General features: G+C 36.3%; 1 protein-coding gene across 1 annotated transcript; it reads right to left on the minus strand.

The window, feature by feature from the left end:
- Nucleotides 1-17,138: 17,138 nt before the first annotated feature.
- On the minus strand, nucleotides 17,139-18,071 carry LOC127690006 (olfactory receptor 8B3-like). Its single transcript, XM_052189576.1, has one exon. The coding sequence runs from the start codon at nucleotides 18,069-18,071 to the stop codon at nucleotides 17,139-17,141; it is 933 nt and encodes a 310-aa protein (XP_052045536.1).
- Between the last annotated feature and the right edge of the window lie 840 nt (nucleotides 18,072-18,911).

An 18,911-nucleotide genomic window follows, 5' to 3' on the forward strand; every position in this document is an offset into this window, starting at 1 on the left:
TTGTTTCTATTTCCAATTTTAGGTCGTGGGCTGCTTTGTTCTATTCCTTCATCTGTTATATTGTGTTTTCATGTATTTATTTCAGGAATTTATTTGTTTTCTCTTTAAGGTCTTCTAACTATTTAATTGTGTTTTCCTATATTTCTTTGAGTGAGATATATATATATATATATATATATATATATATATATATATATATCTTCCATGAAGGTCTCTATTATCTTTATTAGATGGGATTTTAGGTTAACATCATGCTTTTCAGGTGTATCGGGGATAAACAGTACTTATTATGATAGGAAAGCTGGTTCTCATGGTGTCAATGTATATTGGCTTTTGTTGCTTATGACTTTATGCTTGCCTCTTACTATCTGTTTATCTCTGGGGTTAGCTGACCTGGGTATCTCAGTCTGGAGTTTGCCTCCTGTACCCCTGGGTTTCTGTAGATCTCCTGCAAGATCTATGGCTGTGGGTTCAGTAGAAATTGGGCGAGACCTGTAGACTGAGATATTGAGAGGGGCTGACCTGTAGATCTGTGCTGTTGGAGGTGCAGACATGAATGGAGATAGGGTTAGAGAGAAGGCCCTACATATGCTGGGCTCCTCAGGGGTCTCGGATGCTCTGCTTATTTTGGGGCGTGTCTTACCTGCTGCCCTGGCTGTAGCTGATCTCATGTAAGACTGTAGACTTGCATTATTGAGAGAGGAGGCCAAACATGCCTATCTTCCCTGGTGTAGGTGCTACCCTGCTTGTTTTAAGAAAACATTTAAGCCTATTTGTATTCTTTGGTGATTTTTATAGATTGAAGTATTTTTAAGATTCAAATTTAGTACTCTATTACTTCCAAAATTTGAATATTTTACAGATTCAATTGCATTTATTCTAATGGACAATTACAAATCCTTCCTTGACCATCTGCAGCTAGCCCCATAGAAGCTGTCCTCTTGTTTGAGTTTTTCAATTATATGCTAAGTTTTCAAGAAGGTACCATGTGGTGCTGTGAAGAAGGTATATTCTTTTGTTTTAGGGTAAAATAATCTGTAGATATCTGTTGAATCCATTCAGTTCATAACTTCTATTAGTTTCACCATGTCTCTGTTTGGTTTCTGTTTCAATCATTTGTCCATTGTCCATGACATCTTATTCTAGATTGAATCATTCTGAGGAACAGGAATTTGACATCATGTGTTTCTCTATCCTCCACAGCCAGAAGGCATTTCTGCCTGATTCTATAAATGAGTAAATGCCAAATCACCCATATATCTAAATAACCTCCAAAAGCATTATCACTATTCAAGTAATGCCAAAATGTTTTTTCAAGACAAGGTAAAATGAATGTTGTAGAACAGTATTTATAATTCTCAAACTAACATTACATGCCTCTTGGGTTCCTAGAACTATGAGATATATTTGTGTATTTTAAGCAAAAGAAACTATGTAATGTATAAAAGGTCACTGTAGAGACTTAGCAAAGATCCTATAAGGTAACACAGAACTATTTCATTATATTTACCTAGTTCATAAAAAAATCTACATAAGTTTCAGCAATCCTATCATTGTTATGAATCATTACTAAGTTATATTTTTAAAGAAATCTTATTTGAAACCAACTGAACAAACATAGAGGTCACTGTGCAAGGTGAAATCTGAAATGCTTATCAATGAACAGAGAAACAGTAAATGACTTTACATGTAAATAATAACCAGAGCAAGCAAGCAAACAGAATTTTCCTGGCTCTAGTAGAGAACAGAATGTTTACCACATGATGAGAGATTACTTATACAGTAAGTAATTTATCAATGAGTAAAATTATATAATAGTTGAAGGAACAACTTATAAAGATTATGTTGTATGGTATAATTTTTATAGTTAATAATTTGATATTTTTTACTTAAAACTTAAAGAGATAGTTCTCATAGTAAACACTTAGAATACAGAAATTAAGGCAAGCAAACAGAAAACATGAAATGACATGAAAAGTGTTTGGGAGGTGGTGGAAATATTACTATGATTGTCATGATCTCAAGATGATTTGGATATGCAAAAATGGATTATATCATAGAGACAGTATTTACCACGCATTGCATAGATGTCATACTATCTACTTTAACAGCTGTATTAGAAGATCAACAAATAAAACTTTGTTCCATGAAATTTTCTTGGAATTTCGCTAATGAACATTTGTTTCTTAGAGGTGTCAGAGGTTAAGGTACAGGAGAAAAATTTTGAAATTCCCTACATTGCCAAAATCATGAAAACATGTAGCCAGTTTTCTGAAAATAGGAAGCAGCTGTCTTTAGAGAATGTGCCAGACTCTAACTTTAGAAAAGACTGGTCACCCAAGTTTGATCAGAACTCCACAACTGAAGTCAAAGCCACAGAGACTGTGGAGAAGAAAATGCAGCTTCTATGGTAGGATCAGTATCTATTGAGTCTTGTAAGAGGCAATAAAGACAGAAAATACTTGACTCCTGTTTGCAAGTATGGCAGAGTATCATTAATAATGACAGAGAATGACTGTCTTATATGGGATGTGCTTCAAGTTGCACCATTCGTTTGTTGGCCATTCCCTCAATCTCTGTTCCATCTTTATCCCTGAGGATCTTGTAAGCAGGACAAATTTTGTGTTAAAAGTTTTATGGATAGATCAATGTTCCCCTACCTCCAGGGAAGTCCTAGAAGTCCCACCTGGCTACAGAAGGCAACCACTTCAGTCTCTATATCCCCTATTGGAAGGGGTCTCCTGTAGGATTACTCTTACAGACTCCCCAAAATCTCTGCTGTTCCATGTCTCCAGCTAATGTCAGAGATATTCTCCCACTGCTTGCTTTTCTCACTTTAGACCTCTCCTACAATTATTCTCCCAACACCTGATCCCCATCCCCTTTTATCTTCTAACACTTCTTCCATCCAGATCCTTGGCCCCATCTATGTCTGATGACTATTTTGTTTCCTCTTCTGAGTAAGATTTATATATTCTCACTTGGACATCCTTATTACATAGTTCCCTTGGATCTGTGGACTCTAGCGTGGTTATCCTATATGTTATGACTAATGTTCATTTATAAATGAGTACATACACTGTGTATTATTATGAGTATTGGTTACTACACTCAGGATGATATTTTCTAATTCCATCCACTTGGCTGCAAATTTCATGTTGTCTTCGTTTTTAGGAGCAGACTAATATTCCATTGTGTAGATGTACCACATTTTTTATCCATTCTTCAGTTGAGGGACATCTACCTTGTTTACAGTTTTGGGCTATTACAAGTAAAGCTGCTATGAACATATTTGAGGGAGTATCTTTGTGGTATAGTGGGGAATCTATTGGGCTTGTGCTCAAGAATGGTATAAATGGGTCTTTGGATAGAAATATTCCCAATTTTCTGAGTTTGGAAATCAACTACCAAATTGATTTACAAAGTGGTTGTACCACTTTGCATACCCACCAGCAATGGAGGAGTGTTCCTATTGCTATACATCTAAACCAGCATAATTTGTCACTTGAATTTTGATCTTAAACATTTTAATGGGTATAAGGTGGAATCTCACAGTTGTTTTGATTTACATTTCAGTGGTTCTTGTTATTTAGAGATTCCTCTATAGAGAATTCTCTATTTAGCTATGGACTTTTTAAAAAAATTTTAATTGTGTTGTTTGGTTTATTGTTATCTAATTTCTTGAGTTCATTATGTATTTTGAATATTAATTCTCTGTCAAATGTAGGGTTGGTGAAAATCTTTTCCCATACTGGACCATAACATAACTGTGTACTAAGAGGTTTCACTGAGCAGCAGATGAAAACAGAAGCAGAGACTCCAACCAAACATCAGACAGTGCTCTGATAGTCTTGCAAAAGAGTATGGGGGAAAACTGAGAGATTGGGAGTGGTCAAGGGCACCATAAAATGATATACAGAGTCCACTAACTTGGGCCCACAGACCTCACAGAATTAGAAGTAGCAAGCAAAGAGCATGCATGGGCTGGATGAAGGCCCCTAACTATATGTAACAGATATGCAGCTCAGTTTTCATGCAGCAGATGCCATAACAGTTAAACCAGAGGCTCCTCCAATTCAGTTGCCTGTCATCGGATCCCCTTACCCTAACTAGACTACCAGGTTGGACCTCAGTGGAAGAGGATGTGCTTAGGCTTAGTGTGAAAGGATGTCCCAGGGTGGGGTGGTACCCAAGGGTACCTTCCCCTTCTTTCTAAGTAAAAGGGGATGGAGACAAGTGGGGGAGGAATTTGCAAGCGTGGTACTGAGAAGAGAGGAGAGAAGGGGGCACAACTGAGAATATAAAGTAAATAAATAAATAAATAAATAAATAAATAAATATTGATAAATGTAGAGAAAAAGAGAAATGAGGTGAATGTGTTAGGCAAAATAATAATGGTAGTAAAAGTGACTACAATAGATTTAAAAGTGTTTTAACGATTTTTCAAGTACTGATTCATTTAAACTCATAAGCATTACTTACCTCATAAAAAGAGAAGGGGGAGAGAGAGAGAGAGAGAGAGAGAGAGAGAGAGAGAGAGAATGCACCTGTCTGACATATGAAAACAGTCAAAAACACAACAGAAGGATGTGTGTTTTTGTCTTCTGTTTTATTTTGCTGCTGGAACAGATTATTATATGTAAAGTACAATGATCAATAATCTATTTGGCTCAGTTCTGGAGTGGAGATATCCAGCATCAGTGGACCACATCTAGTAAACACTTTTCTGCTGAATTAGGCTGTACTGAAAGCGTAGAAAACCTGAGAGAATCTGGCGAAACAGAAATATCTGGCCTCATCCTAACTTTAGTAATTGACACATGTGGCAATTAATTTACTTCAATAAGACACTACATAAGTAGCCTCATAATTTATTATCCCTAGAATACACCCAACTTATGCACTATTATATTAAAGAGTAAGTTTCTAACATAGAATTTGGAGGATACATTCTGTTTATTAAAACATGCAAACACAACTTAATAATTAGGGAAAACTAGAATATATATAAAAATAATAATAGATATTTTATAAAAGTATATAAGACCAGCAAAGGACACCTGTAGTGGGATGGCCTGATATTCCTTATATTTTAATATTAATGTTGGTTCTTCAATACCTAGTTGTCCCAAAGATGAGAGAGCCCCCACATAGATGCACGTGATGCTATGTGAACTTGCTTCCCCAAGTTATTTATGATTGGTGAATAAAGATGACAGCAATCAATTGTTGAGCAGAAGATATATAGGCGAGACTTATGGTTCCCACACTTGGTGATCAGCAGAGAAGCATGAATGGCAGAAGAAGGTGAACAGAGGAGGGAGCTGCCAAGCGTTAGGTGAGTCATGAAAACTTGTCCCTGAGGGCTGGCCAGTTGGAGTTAAGAGCAGTACAGATGAAACATAGTAAGTAATATTTGGGGGCTATTGATAGGAATGTAGATTCCTACAGCATAGAGATAGATATCTGCCCAGCTCTTGTGCTTATTAAAACTTATTGTAAATATAGAGGTTGTATGTATCCTTTATGCAGAAACTAAATGTTCAAAGGTGGTGTAGAAACCACAGATTGGAATTTAAAAATTCTACAACAGACACCAAAGTACAAAATAAAAATTTTAACATCTAAATATAATTTCACATTTATAGTAAAATATGAACCGTCATGGAATTTGAGATTTGTTTTTCAGACAAGATATGTTCAGCTATAATTTTGACAGCACAAAGGGGTCAGGCAGTAAATTTGAGGGATTGCTGTTATTTTTTTGTTATTGACAATTTCTTCACTTATCTTACAGTTTTAGTCCTTTAAATTATTTACATGTTTATGCTATTTTTCTTTCTTCTATCATATAAAAACAAAAGAAACATATTTGTACTGTATAGTTGTATTGAATAACATACTCAAGAGTTACATTGGACCAGCTTATGGTTTCATCTTTATATATTATAGACTAAAAGTGGTAATCTTTGCCTACGAGTTAATATGGCAGTTTCTGTTTCTCATGAGACTCAGATATGACACAGTTTTGAGAAAAATGATACATGCATTTGGCATAAATCTAGAGGTACCTGCTGTATGTGTATGTACCCTAGATGGGGAAGATTTCCAGAAGGCTGAGAAAGTAAAAGGTTGTGATGGACTTGTGAGGCACATGTGATGTCAGTATTCTTTTGACACATTTGTAAATTTCTTTTTTTGTATTTTTGTTTTGTTTTGTTTTGTTTTTTGTTTTTTGTTTTTGTTTTTGTTTTTCTAGACAGGGTTTCTCTGTATAGCCCTGGCTGTCCTGGAACTCACTCTGTAGACCAGGCTGACCTCAAACTCAGAAATCCACCTGCCTCTGCTTTCCAGATTGCTGGGATTACAGGCGTGCACCACCACCACCTGGCCACTTGTAAATTTCTAAAATTTCATTTATTACACGTATGTATTTGTATCTCTCTCTCTCTCTCTCTCTCTCTCTCTCTCTCTCTCTGTGTGTGTGTGTGTGTGTGTGTGTGAATGTGAGCACATATACAATGTGTGAGTATATTCGGGTGGATGTCAAAGGACAATAATGAAGAGTTTGTCCTCTCCTTCATTTTTAAGTAGGCTTCATGAAAGATCTCCAGCCATCATGCATGTAGTATGGTTACCACAATCAATTACAATGGCCCATATTTGTAATGTTTATGACACATTTGCTAAAATGTATTTAATGCATTTGAAAATTCATAGATTTCACAGTGCAGCTCAGAGTTTTACATATCCATGAGTTGTACCAATGTTGCCATATTATACTAGAGATTCTTTTTGTCACCTAAAGTCTCATAAACATATAAGGTCAAGTGACACCTCCTTTTCTATATGCCAGAAACCACTAAGCTTCTTTCATCTCTATGAAACTGTTCCTAACATTTTCTATACAGGACACCACACTATGTATGACCCTCTTTGGTTGCATTCTCTTGGCATGCTTCAGGGCATTTGAAGCAATGAAATATCTCAGAACAGCAAGCTTCTTTACTATATAAAATTCTCTATCCCATGGCTCAATTATGCTCTTCCTATCTATGTATTACTGGATGAATACTTGGATAGCTTTAAATGTGCTTCAGTATTGGATGGCTGCAGAAGTGATTCTATTCATATCCCGCACTAAGAAATCACACACAAGTTGTCTTGTACATGCAAATTTTCAGTTTGGGGTTTTTAAAAATTGAGCCATAGATTAAGTTAAATAATTTTATTTGTGAGCTCTATGAAACTGTTATTAACCTCCAAATGCTGATAAGCTCTATAGTAGAAAAAGACTCTCTTCTTTCCTAATTTTTGTTACAATGTTATATATTGGTTACAATGGCATGTAACCATTAGTTTGCCATCTGTAACTTCTTTATTATTTCATCAGTCTTGCCAAGTCTGTTTCTGGCAAGTGCATGGCATGAACTTCACTGTAGCCATCTGTAGAGGTAAATCTTTAAATGCCACTAGAAGTTCCAAGAAGGTGCCCAGAGTGGCTTCACAATTGTTCAAGAGCTCAGGATTCATGACCGAAAGCGCACAAACAGCCTTATTTTTAATATAACTTAACTAGATAAGTGGCTGGACTACTCCTCAACCTGCATGTGGCTAACACACTCCCCTCCAATATTCCTGAGTTAATATATACTAAATATATTTTTATCTCGGCTTCCCTAGATCCAATTGGGGGACTGGCCTGTGACCACTTTCCTAACAGATGCCCGTGGGCTCTTAATTCTGATTTCTCTGCTTCCCTATCATGACGATTCTGTTCCTTTCTCTTCCCTTTGCCCCTTGTCTGGGAATTCTAAAAGTCCTGCCTTTATCTCCCGTTTATTCTTAGTACCTTTATTGATTAATCAAAAAGCACTTTGGGACTGAGACCCACAGAGTCTGGACATGTAGATTTCCTTGTGATTTTGTGACCCTTAGCATGACAAAGCATTATAACCAATCCCTTACATAGAACCTCTAGAAAGATTTAAACCCCTTCAAAGCCTTCTTTGTGGATGTGGAACACTATTACTTTCAAGTGAGATTTATTCATCTTCCTGGGGAAATATTTTTGATTAGTATGACTTGATAGTTTCAATATTTACTCTAGTTAGCCTTTTAAAAATTAAGTCTACTGACAAACATTTCTGAATGTGATTTCTAAAATAAATTATCTTAGTAAAATGTGTATGTTTAAAACATAGTCCCTGATTCCTACTAGTATGTAAAGCTGTACTTGGGAAATGGAAACCTGAGAAATAGCTCCTTCTCACAGGGAAGTAACCCTGTGTGAGAATTATCAAAGCTCGGTGTGACCACATATATTTCCCACAATCATACACACTGTGCACCATTCATCCAGTTTTATAGTTTGTTTTGCTAACTGTTCTGTACCACACTTCCCTGTTTCAGAGAATGAGTGAATTATTAGAAAACCAAATTTTAGGATGTCTTATTCAGAAGTTGCTTTCTCAGCACTCTTCTGAGACAGGGTTACACTGTGTAGCCCTGGCTGGCCTGTAATGCAGTATATATAGACCAGGCTTGTTTGAAACTTGCAATGATCTACTGTTTCTGCATCTTGAGTGCTGAGATTAAAGGTGTATGTTCCATCACATCTGCCTTTTTTGCTTGCTTTGTTTATATTCCTGTTTTTTTCTGTTAGTTACAAATGTATTTGTGTGAGTTATTCATTCATACAAACACAGTAAATCTGTGACAGTCTTCTCACTGAAGGAGTTAACACACATCCACAGAATAGCCATTCGGAAAATATATTTTATATTCAGGGACTACCACTCTAATAAAATTTTTCCTTTCATAATGCTCAAGCATTAGTGTTGAAGCCGCTCACTCTGCATCTGTCATATCAGATATCTCTCTTAACAGGCATAGGGAAGTGATGGCTTTGTTATCAGCTTGTTTCAAGTATGTGACAGGACTAAAGGTACTTTCATATAGTTTGTATTTTTGTGATAAGATCTGGGTTAAGTGACTTATTTTGTTAGCTGTAAGTCTGATGTAGATACAACAAGTTAAGGCAGAAAAGACAATGTGTGTGCAGGTTGGGTCTAGAGATTGGAAACGCCATGGGTGGAATAAAGTCATTTAGGCAGAGACAATAGTGTTAGTGTATGGCGAACCTTTTGATCCGAATCTATAGGTGGGAGTAGATCTGGCTAAATAGAATGGATGTATCTAGTGTAGGATTGCGCCAATGTGTTGGGACAAAGGTAATGAGAATCCTGGTAGAATACTAAAAGTTAGCTGTGGTACAAATTGTGGTTGTCAAGACTAGATTGGGGTACTGCATGTGGTACTTGAACTAGATAGGTAGAGATGGGGAGCAGACTTGGATAGGGAGTTAGAGAGACTCACCTGGCCAGAATTTGGTAAAGGAAATGCGAGGTGTTGTTCAGTAGTGAGGATGAATGCTATTCAAAGGGGAATTGTTGGTGGCTGTAAGTAGGAAGGGCCCTGATGGATGCCTAGAAGTTAGTTGCAGTTCAATCAGAGGTAGGTAGACTAGGATTAGACCCTGGATATGGATATTTGTCTCTATATGGAAAGTTGGAAAGAAAACATGAATATGGAGTTCTTACTTTTGGAAGTATTGATTCTTTCCATATAGGCTAATTAATGATTACAAAGTTATAGTCTGTGTTCTGTTATTTACAGCATCCTTTACAGGATCATGGGTTTGTGCATATTGATTATCACTACTCAGGTCATTATAAAAAAAGCCATATTGTAGACTACACCTTCCACTCTTTCAGAAAGTATTGGAACCTGGTTTAATCTTAGTGCAATAAGGCATACCTCAAAATATTTTACACAGACAACATGCATTAGAGCCAGAAAGTTTGCAGGTCCAAATAGTTCCAAAGTGCTTGCGCTTTGCGGATAACAGCTGGAGAACTCCTTGCTTTGATACCACCAAACACCCCAGAAATAATAGGGTAATGTTAAATGATTATAAATGATTCCACCACTCTAGGCCTCAGCACCAAGTCCCGGTGTATCCTGCTCAGGGCTGCTCTCACTGTTCCTGCTGAACAAATTTTTCCCAGCTAGCTCTCACAGCATTTCAGCTGTGTTTTCTCTCCACCATAGATTCTGTTAATTGTAGGAATCTCATTCTCCCACTATACACCCAAATACCTGGTAAAGCATGACTCTTAAACTTAAATAGTTAACCAAATATCTTTATGTATATAAACTCCCAATTACATAATGCCAATTTACAATGATTAAATCTTATCCCAATATTTCTAACCTCCCCAAAACACCAAAAATACATCTGAAGCCATCCAGATATCCAAGTCACTCTCTCTCTGCTCCTCTTGTGTCCCTGATAGAGCCTCTCTCCTTCCTTAGCCCCTCCTCCTTTCTCCCCTCCAATCACTGGCCTCTCATTTCATGAATGTGAATGGATAGGAAATACTTTGCAACATAATAGGAATAAGCATTTGGGATTATTAGTTCCAAATCTACAATTTATGATATTTTCACAATATTAAACCTATTTATGCATGGGGATGGAAAGTGTTTCAATCTTCTCATTATAACTTAGTTTTATTCAATATTTTAAAGTTTGTATTATATGTATTATGTCTGTCACTTGCTTAGAGTTATCCCATGATATATTGGGGAATTATAGTAGAAGATTGTGTGTCCCTAATTTCTTTCTTAGTCTATGGGAAGCCATCCTGAGCTATTCAGACTAATGCTTACTCATGGCCCTAAGGTGGTGGCTGCTAAAATATGAGAACAATTAACTAGAGCCTTCCCCATGAGCTATCAGTGCGAGAAGATTCCGAGAATACCACAAGATGTTCCTGCCCTAACCACGGAATGTACCTGCCAGCGTTAACTCTGGGTGTCCTCTCCAAATGACCAGATGACCTCCTCACTTGCTTCCTGCTTCGACCCCTAGGGGTGTCTCTGCCCTTCCCTCCTTTGGCTGGTGTGAAAGTTATTTCCTTCTCTGTAAACCTTAAAACCCACTTACCTCCCTGACATTAAACGAAGCCTTGACATAACCCAGATTGACTCTGACTTTGTTGGTGTGCTTGGCTTCCTTTCTCTCTCCCCGCCATTTTTGACCCTCAGGTAGTGCCTCTTCGGGACCCGGGAATAACTGGACCTGCTGGACGGGTCATTAGTCATTTTGCCATTTGTAAATATGGAGTTTACAGTACGTGCGCGCGCGCGTGTGTGTCTGTGTGTGTGTGTGTATGTATTAATTTTGTCTTCTGAAGTGTCTTTGTAGGGTCCTTTGGGTCTCTTATCTATAAGATATTATCTTCAAATAGAGATATTTTGGCTTCTTTTTTTTCCTATTTGTGTGATCTTAATCTTCTTCAATTGTCTTATTGTTATGATTTGAAATACTATATCAAATAGGGATGGAAGAAGTGGATAGCCTTGTCTTGGTTTTAGTGGATATGCTTTGAATTTTTCTTCATTGGCTGTAGGTTTTATACCTAAATTTCCTTTATCATGTTGAAGTTTTTGCATTGCATCCTAGTTTCTCCAGGACTTTTATCATGAAGAAACACTGATTTTTGTCAAAGGCTTTTTCTATATTTATATGAGATGATCACATTTCCTTTGTTTTACTTGTTGTTTTGCTGTGCTTTTACTATGTTTGGTTTGTGTGGTTCATTCTTTTGATTGATTAATGTATGTTGAACCATCCCTGTATTTCTGGAATGATGTCAATGTGATCACAGTGGGTAATTTTTTGATGTGTCTCCCTAGGTAGCCTGTAAGGCAGTATATGTAGACGAGCCTGGTATGAACTTGCAGTGATCTACCATTTCTGCATCTTGAGTGCTGAGATTAAAATTGCATGCTCCATCACGTCTGCCTTTTTTTGCTTGTTTTGTTTATATTCTTGTTTTTTTCTGCATTAGCTTACAAATGCATTTGTGTGAGTTATTTATTCATATAAACACAGTATATCTATGACAATCTTCTCACTGAAGTAAAGTAATGCACATCCACTGAATAGACATTCTGAAAAAGTATTTTCTATTCAGGGACTAGAACTCTAATAAAAATTTTCTTTTTCATAAAAATTTTGCCTCGTCACTCTGCATCTGTCATATCAGATATCTCTCTTAACAGGCATAGGGAAGTGCTGGCTTTGTTATCCACTTGTTTCAAGTATGTGATAAGACTAACGACTCTTTCATATAGTTTGTATTTTTGTGATGAGATTTGGGTTAAGTGACTTATTTTATTAGTTATAAGTCTGATGTAGACCTAGCAAGTTAAGGCAGAAGAGACAACGTGTGCAGGTTGGGCATAGAGGTTGGAAATGGCTTGATTGGAACGAAGTCAGGTAAGCAGAGGCAACAGGGTTAGTGTCCCTTCTGGTCCAAATCTAAAGAGGGGAGTAGATCTGGCTAAATAAAATGGTTGGATCTAGTGTGGGATGTGTGTATGGGTTGACACTATAAGATAATAAGGATCCTGGTCAAATACTAGAAGCTGGCTGTGGGGCGACTTGGGATGGTCAAGACTGGGTGGGGGTATTGGATGTGGGACTTGAGCTAGATATGTAGAGATGGGGAGCAGGTTTGGATAGAGAGTTAGAGAGACTTACCAGGCCAGAATTTGGTGAAGTAAATGGGAGGTATGTATCAGTAGTGAGGTTGAATGCAGTTCAGAAGGGAACTGTTGGTGGCTGTAAGTAGGAAGGGCCTTGATGAATGCCTAGAGGTTACCTATAGTTCAGACAGAGAGGTAGCCAGACTAGGCTAAGATATTGGATGTGGATCCTGATCTAGATGTGGAGGGTTGGAGAGAAAGCATGAATACGGAGTTCTTATTATTGAAAGTATTGATTCTTTCCACACAAGTTAACTAATGAATGCAAAGTTATATTCTGTGTTCTGTTACTTTTAGTCACCTTTACAGGATAATGAATTTCATACATATCGATCATCAATACTCAGGTCATTATGACAAAAACCATGTTGTAGACTACACCTTCTACTCTCTTTCAGAAAGTATTGGAACCTAGTTTAATCTTCGTGCAATAAGGCATACCTCAAAAGATTTTACTCAGGAGTCATGCATTTGAACCACAAAGTGTGTATGTTCAAGTACTTCCTAGGTGCTTGCATTGTGAGGATTATAGTTGGAGAAGCCCTTCCATTGACACTACTAAAACACCCCAGAAATAATAGCAATAAAGCCTTTGGGATTATTAGTTTCAGGCCTATAAACTATGATATTTTCACAATACTAATTCTACTGATTCATGAGCATGGAAAGTTTTTCCATCTTCTCGTTACAACCTAGGTTTCTTTTACAATAATTTAGAGTTTGCATTATGCCGCAATGGCTCCAGTAGATTCTGTGAGACAAAGTTTTACAGACTGAGGTGAGAAATGTCTCCTGGAGCCCTTCAGAACACCTCTATTCAGAAGCCAAAAATCTCATTTCCAGTTTGCTTTGCTCCTGAACTCTCCCCCTTCTTAGTAGCCAGGACTAAGAAAAACCAAGCAAATTAAGATGTAAAAGAATCCATCTTGAAGTCATTAGCCAGAAAATTCTGCAATGCTTTGCTCCAGTTGTTTACATAATTACATTTACCTCCCAACAGTATATAAATGAAGTATGGCTCTGACACTATGGTATGAAAAGCATTATTTAGCACAGTGTTATAAATATATTTCATGTGTCTTGACTGTATTTTAGCTTATAAGTCATTGGACATAATATAAAAGATATAATGTTATTAAGAAGAGGTTAGTTTAACAAGTTTCTTTTGTTTTTTTTGACCCTCATAGTTACCCTTGCAGGACAGGTGGATTTGAAACAATAGGCCAGACTAGAAAATATTTACATCTGAAGAACCTTATACTTTGTCCTCACTGAACATGTGGGTGTTAGGCAAATTAGAAATAATTTACATTTGAGTTCTTGCAAAGCTCAGTGCTGCCTCAATGGAAGCTTGTGAGGAACTGGTTTTGTCTTGTAGACCCCACCTAGGGGATCTTTGGCCAAAACAACATTCTTAACTTATCCAGGTGTGATTTAGGATGCAGTTCATACTTATTACTCAAGGAGACTCATTTCGACTTGGAGTTTGACAAAACGTCCTTAAAAATCTCTTTAAAAGTTTATATCAAGAAGATTGATGTTGTCTGTGTTCGAGCTTCTAAATTTGTTTCAGGAGAAAACTTTTTACCTGGTTGATTTTATACTTCCTTGTGCCAAATGGTTATGCTAATTGTTCCTTTAGTCTGTTTTAATGTATACATCTTTTGATATGTAAATGTAAATCCATCATGCTTAAAGGCTCTTATCTCAAAACAGACAAATACACTCAGATCCAAAAACCACCTCTGCATCTGGTGTCTGTGTGTCATTTCGGAATCTGTGCCTTCCTGGACCAAAGGAATCCTGGTTAACCTGCAGCTGACTTTGGATTGCAGCAGTATTATCTTTTATGTCTGTCATTTGCTTCGAGTTATCCCAAGATATATTGTGGAGTTATAGTGAAAGATATTGTTTCCAGATTTCTTTCTTTATCAGTTTGTCATTTGTATATATTCAGTCTACTTGGTGTGTGTGTGTGTGTGTGTGTGTGTGTGTGTGTGTGCTAATTTTGTATTCTGAAAATGTTTATCAGATATGGAAATATCTTTGTGGGGTCTTTGGGGTCTCCTATCTATAAAATACTATATTCAAATAAAGGTATTTTGGCTTCATTTTCCTACTTGTATGACCATAATCTTCAACTGTCTTATTGCTATGATTTTAAATACTATTTTGAATGGGAATGGAAGAAGTGGCTAACCTTCTCTTGATTTTAGTGGATATGCTTTGTATTTTTCTTCATTTAGAGTGATGTTAACTATGGACTTGTGGAATTTCTATATAAATTTCCTTTATTATGTTGAAGTTTGTGCATTGTATCCTAGTTTCTCCAGGACTTTTATCATGAAGAGACACAGGATTTTGTCAAAGGCCTTTTCTATATTTAACGAGATGATTCGATTTATTTTGTGGTTTTAGCTGTTGTTTTGTTTGCTTTTTTGTGGTTCATTATTATGATTGATTAATGTATGTTAAAACACCCCTGCATCTCTGGGATGATGTCAATGTGATCATAATGGACAATTTTTTGATGTGTGCTTGAATTTTATTTTATTATATTTTACTGATATTATTTTGAACCTATATTTGTGAAAAATATTGGTATAAAATATTCCTTCCTGTCGAGCCTTTAAAATTTTGGTATCAGGAAAATAAAGTGGCTTCATAAAAAGAATTCAGAAATGTTCCTTCAATTTCTTTTTTGTAAAATAATTTAAGGAGAATTAGTGTTAATTTTTCTTTCACTTTCTGATAGAATTCTGCACTGGATTTGCCTAGTTCTTGGCTTGTTTTCAGTCATGAGATTTTTAACCTCCCACTCTTTCTTCATTACAAGTTATGGGTTTAATTTGTTTACTCGTCGAAAAGATATGGGAAATAAAAATGGTCTAAACATATTTTAAGCAGCCAATTTCACAACAAGTTTATGAAAATATCTGGTAGTTCTGTAAATGGGTAGAAACGGAGATAATCACATGATCTAGCAGTTATACATAAATATAAACTAAAGAGTTGAACATAAATGTAATAACGTTCATAACACCATCAATCTTAATGCATGAAGCATAAATTCAAGCCAAGTTTGCATCATTTAATGAATGAAAGAACAAATTATCATGTCATCATATATTAGAATTCTATTCTGGTTTTAAAACATTAAATATTGTTTTACTCTTTAGTATAAATGAACTGTGAATATATATTCCTAATATATTGAGAAAACCCAACATGTATCATTTAACTTAATAGATTTTTCACAATTAAAAAAATACACAAATAAAATAAAACAATAGTAAGATTTATTTTATTTTATTTTGCCTCGGGTTCATAGTAAATTGGAGAACTGTCTTCAAATTAATCTAGACTGTATCTGATTGGAAAGGTTAGCCTTTCCAATTGTAAAATGGAACAATACATTGTAAAATGATGTTTGTAAGTATTTCAAGTGTACCAATTTTCTGCTTGGAATATAACCAACAGGGAATGAGCTTTCTCCTTTTCCCACATCTTCGGGACTTGCCTTCACTGCCTATGCAGCAACAAGTCACATACAGCCATTTATCCTCTAACACTCAATTAAAAGGAGCAGATTAATATATATGCACATATAAATATATTTAATGTAATAACAATTGATAAAGAGTACATGAATTTGAAAGAGAGCATGGAGAGGTCTAGAGAGGGTCAGTAGGAAGGAAAAGGAAGAGAAACATGTTCTATTTAAAATATTAGGTCAAAAATAAACAAACAATAATCCAGATTAATGGTGCGTGCCTTTAATCCCAACACTTGGGAGGCAGAGGCAGAGGCAGAGGTAGAGGCAGGTGGATTTCTGAGTTTGAGGCCATCCTGCCCTATAGAGTGAGTTCCAGGACAGTCAGGGCTACATGGAGAAACCCTGCCTTAACTCCCCACCCCTCCCCTCAAAAAAAGTGAAAAGCAGAATATAGAGTCCATCCAGTAAAGCAAGTATGGGAAGATAGACAAACAATTTTGGTGAGATTTGCTCCCCAAAGAAAATCTAAATATATTTAGACCAAACTGCTAACTACATCAACTCAATTGTTTCTTTTAAAACTTTTCAGACCTTAAACAATGAATTGTGTTAGAGTTTTTACACCTGCAACAGTAAAAGCACTAATAACTGCATGTATCAATTGACAATATTTAAAAGTAATATATTCAGGCCCAGGGTAGGAAGGAAAAAGCACAGGCATAACGTAAGATTCATATTTATTTTCAGGTGTTAGACATGACTGGTGTTCCCAAAAGACATGCTGGCAACCCAGGATTATTTTTAAAGATGGAAAAGTATTCTTTATATTATAAGATAATATATAATGATAATTAATAAAGCATATATTGAAGATGAAGGGCATGCAAACAACATAACTTCCAATTTAAGTACACATAGCAGAATGAAATGGGACAAAAAAAAAAAAAAAGCTTCCCTGAAAAAGAGCTACCCACTGAGAATTTCTTTGTTGTTTAAATGCAGAAAAAGTTAAACTGAATTTTGATCAATACATTTTCCTACTCAGGGTTTTTCTAAGGGCAACTTTAACATCTTTGTTCCTGAAGCTATAGATTAAAGGATTCATCATAGGAACCACAATAGTGTAAAAGATGGAAGAAATTTTTCCCTCATCCATAGACCCAGCAGAGGAGGGCTGAAGATACATAAATGTGCTTGATCCAAAAAACAGAGAAACAGCAAATATATGAGAACTGCAGGTACTGAAGGCTTTGTATCTGCTCTCAGTGGACCTCACTTGGAATATGTTGCAAAGAATGAAGCCATAAGAAGTAAGAATGATGGCAGTAGGAACAATAATATCCTTTCCTGCTACAATGAACAACTCTATTTCATTGACATAAGTGCTGGTGCAGGAGAGCTGCAGTAAAGGGAGGAGATCACAGAAATAGTGATTGATGGTGTTCCCCTCACAAAAGGTTAGTCGAAGCATGCAACCAGTGTGAATCATGGCACCCAAAAGTCCCATGAAATATGAACCAAACATAAGATAGCAGCACACCTTAGGGGACATAGCCATGGTATACAAGAGTGGATTACAAATAGCCACATAGCGATCATAGGCCATTGATGTCAGTACATAATATTCAGATATGGCAAAAAAGCAAAAGAAGTAGAGCTGGGTCATGCACCCCATATAAGAGATAACATTCTTCTTTAGTATGAAGTTCATCAGCATTTTTGGTGTAATCACTGAAGAATAACAGAGGTCTATGAGGGACAAGTTAAAGAGAAAAAAGTACATGGGGGTGTGAAGGTGAGAGTTCAGTGCAATTAGAATGATCAAGGTCAAATTTCCTAATGTGGTTACCATATATATTATTAGAAAAAGTAAGAAGAGGGGAACTTGGAGTTCAGGCTCTTCTGTTATCCCCAAAAGAATGAATTCCATCACCAAAGAGCCATTTGCCACAGCCATTCTTGCCCAGGAAAATCTGGAGAGACAAAAATATGCAAGTGTACAAGAGAAAGCACAACTGACAAAAATCTATAATCTTGAGAAATGTACTGGCAGTAAACTGACCCACTTGAAAATAGTGTACCTACCTTTGGTGTTTACTATGATGCAAAGGGATATTCTTTACTTAATAATATAGTAAATATAGTGTCTGCCTCTAACTTTAGCACTTTAGCACTTGGGAGGCATAGACAGAATTCTGTAAGTGTAAGATCAGCCTGAAGCTATAGATTAAAGTATTCATCATAGGAACCACAATAGTGTAAAAGATGAAAGAAATTTCCACACACTCACACACACACACACACACACACACACTCACACACAGTGGCACAAGTAGTCTATACAACTGAGTTAAGTACTGCCATTTTAACATGACTGCTACAAAAATCAAGAGAAATAAGTAAAGTGGAATGGAATATGACAGAATTGTTAATTTCTCTTTCCAACTTTTGTTTACTTATTCATTTCAGATATAGAGGGAAGGTTTAGGAAAGTAGTACTGACATCAGGTTTCACTCTGGAGTGGAAATCATGAGCATTGTTTCCATACAAAAGAACCAGATTCTAAGACTAGTTAAGGTACTCAGGAGTACTCAGGGTCTAATGAAATTCTATGTATGTTCTGAAGAAGTAGGTTACTAAGTAAAGCATTGCACCTTAAAGTTTTAGTGGCTCTCTGGACAGTGCCAATTCACACTTCTTAGACATTCTTTTTTGAATTTCACTTGAATCACAAGATTGTCCACAGAGAGAAATGGGTACGGCATGGATCCTTGAACTAGTCTCAACTTGAAACTA

This window comes from Apodemus sylvaticus, chromosome 7 (genome assembly GCF_947179515.1).
Source record: "Apodemus sylvaticus chromosome 7, mApoSyl1.1, whole genome shotgun sequence".
NCBI lineage: Eukaryota > Metazoa > Chordata > Mammalia > Rodentia > Muridae > Apodemus > Apodemus sylvaticus.